This window comes from Lottia gigantea, assembly GCF_000327385.1.
Source record: "Lottia gigantea unplaced genomic scaffold LOTGIsca_605, whole genome shotgun sequence".
Lineage (NCBI taxonomy): Eukaryota > Metazoa > Mollusca > Gastropoda > Lottiidae > Lottia > Lottia gigantea.
Window position 1 is genome coordinate 1 of NW_008710067.1, and position 1,755 is coordinate 1,755.

Genomic DNA, 1,755 nt, shown 5'->3' on the forward strand with positions numbered 1-1,755 from the left:
TTCGGATTAATGGTGAAACAGAGGAAAGGGAGGATAATTTAGTGAGTTTATAATTTATATTAAATGGAGTTATTGCCCTTGTTCTAAGATTATCAGTTTGTTTTAACAGAAGGCAGAATTTTGTAAGATTTTGAGGACACTGTTGTTAAAATTTTTGTTGAAAGCATGAAATTTTACATTAAAAAATGGATCGTAAGATTTTTTGAGAAACAGGACAAGGCCGTCTGTGGGTACAGGGGCAGCATTTGCCCACCCTAGAAAAACAGTTTCTATCCCCACTTCATTTCAAAAATTGAATTTTTTTCTGTTTTCACCCACAAATATGTGTTGTGTCAGAATGCACCAAATCAATTTTGAAAAAAAGAACTCTTTCAGGCCCACAAAATTGCCGTATTTTGAACGTCATCCTTGAAAGATCTCCCCCCCATAAAGTCAGTCTGCCTCCTATTTGTACCCCCCAGTCTGTGAAGGCGGACGGACGTGTGTCATTATTGACAACTTAAACAAAATGATTGTGTTTATATTTTATTTTTTTCCCTCAAGATAAGAAAAATTCTGATGGCTGTGCCAGTGCTTACGAGAGACGGTCTGTTGTCGTCGTAACCCCATAACACCTAACCCTTATCCTCCTCAAGATATGAAAAATTCTGATGTCTGTGCCAATGCTTCCGAGAGCCCAGTTCATTTGGTATCATTGCTTGATTTAATATGTGATATTTTTTGTTCAGAGTGAACCAATATATGTCCCAGTAAAATATGATAAAAACAGTGGAACTGATTCTGATGATTCTTCAGGTTAGTGTTAATAATTTCCGTGATATTCAAGATCGATAATTGGGAAAAGAGCTAACAGTAAAGTTGTCAGAATCACCAAATTTTGCTATCGATTTCACCTCAAATACTTTGAAATAAAACCTTAATCGTAATTTTCAATCAGACGTCTGTGGTTTTTGTAATTATAGAAATGCTTAACTGTAAATGACGTCACTTTTGCAAAAGCTAAAGGGCCTAAACGACATTAAACACTTAGTTTTAGTGGAATTACAGGAACCACAGACGTCTGATTGAAAATTAGAATGATGTAAATTGATGCTATCAGTGTCTCTGATATACATAAAAAATTTAGAAAACCTCTTTACAATCTCTTTAACAAGAACCACAGACGTCTGATTGAAAATTAGAATAATGTAAATTGATGCTATCAGTGTCCCTGATACACTGAAAAAATATAGAAAAACTCTTTACAATCCCTTTAAATGAAAGTTTTTTTTTACATACTAGGAAGAAGATCGATAAGTTTTAACAGTTTATCAGAAGTTCGACAATTACCAGGTGAAGTAACTTTATCAGGAATCATTTTAACCCCACCAGGTTTCCATACCCTGCCCCTTTCATCATTATTCCAGTCAACCCAGCTGTAAATGGGTACAGATAATCATTACCAAGAGGTTTGGCCAAAGACCAGCTGGTAGAAAGGATCCTTGTGAACCTAAGTTGTTATCCTTGTAAAATCGATGTCATGAGGTTTGACCAAGGATCAGCTGGTAGAAAGGATCCTTGTGAATTTACGTTGTTATCCCTGTAAAAAATAGTTGTTTCTTTCTTATTAATACTAATTGTTATTTAATTGTTATAGATACTCATGCGGAAGATGCTGTTTTATCACGTCTATCGTATTCAGCGAGTTTAAAAGCGGAAGAAGATAGGTTGAAAGCTTTAAGTAAATTATCAGTCAAACAAGTCGCCAAATTAGGT

General features: G+C 34.9%; 1 protein-coding gene across 1 annotated transcript in view; it reads left to right on the forward strand.

Moving 5' to 3' along the window:
* Positions 1-728: 728 nt before the first annotated feature.
* Positions 729-1,755, forward strand: part of LOTGIDRAFT_175977 (hypothetical protein) — a gene marked incomplete at both ends in the record, with an annotated part of 3,770 nt that continues 2,743 nt past the window's right edge. The window contains 2 exons of the mRNA XM_009064174.1: positions 729-795; positions 1,637-1,753. Of these exons, the coding sequence (XP_009062422.1) occupies positions 729-795; positions 1,637-1,753 (184 nt within the window). The remainder of the gene's footprint in view (positions 796-1,636; positions 1,754-1,755) is intronic.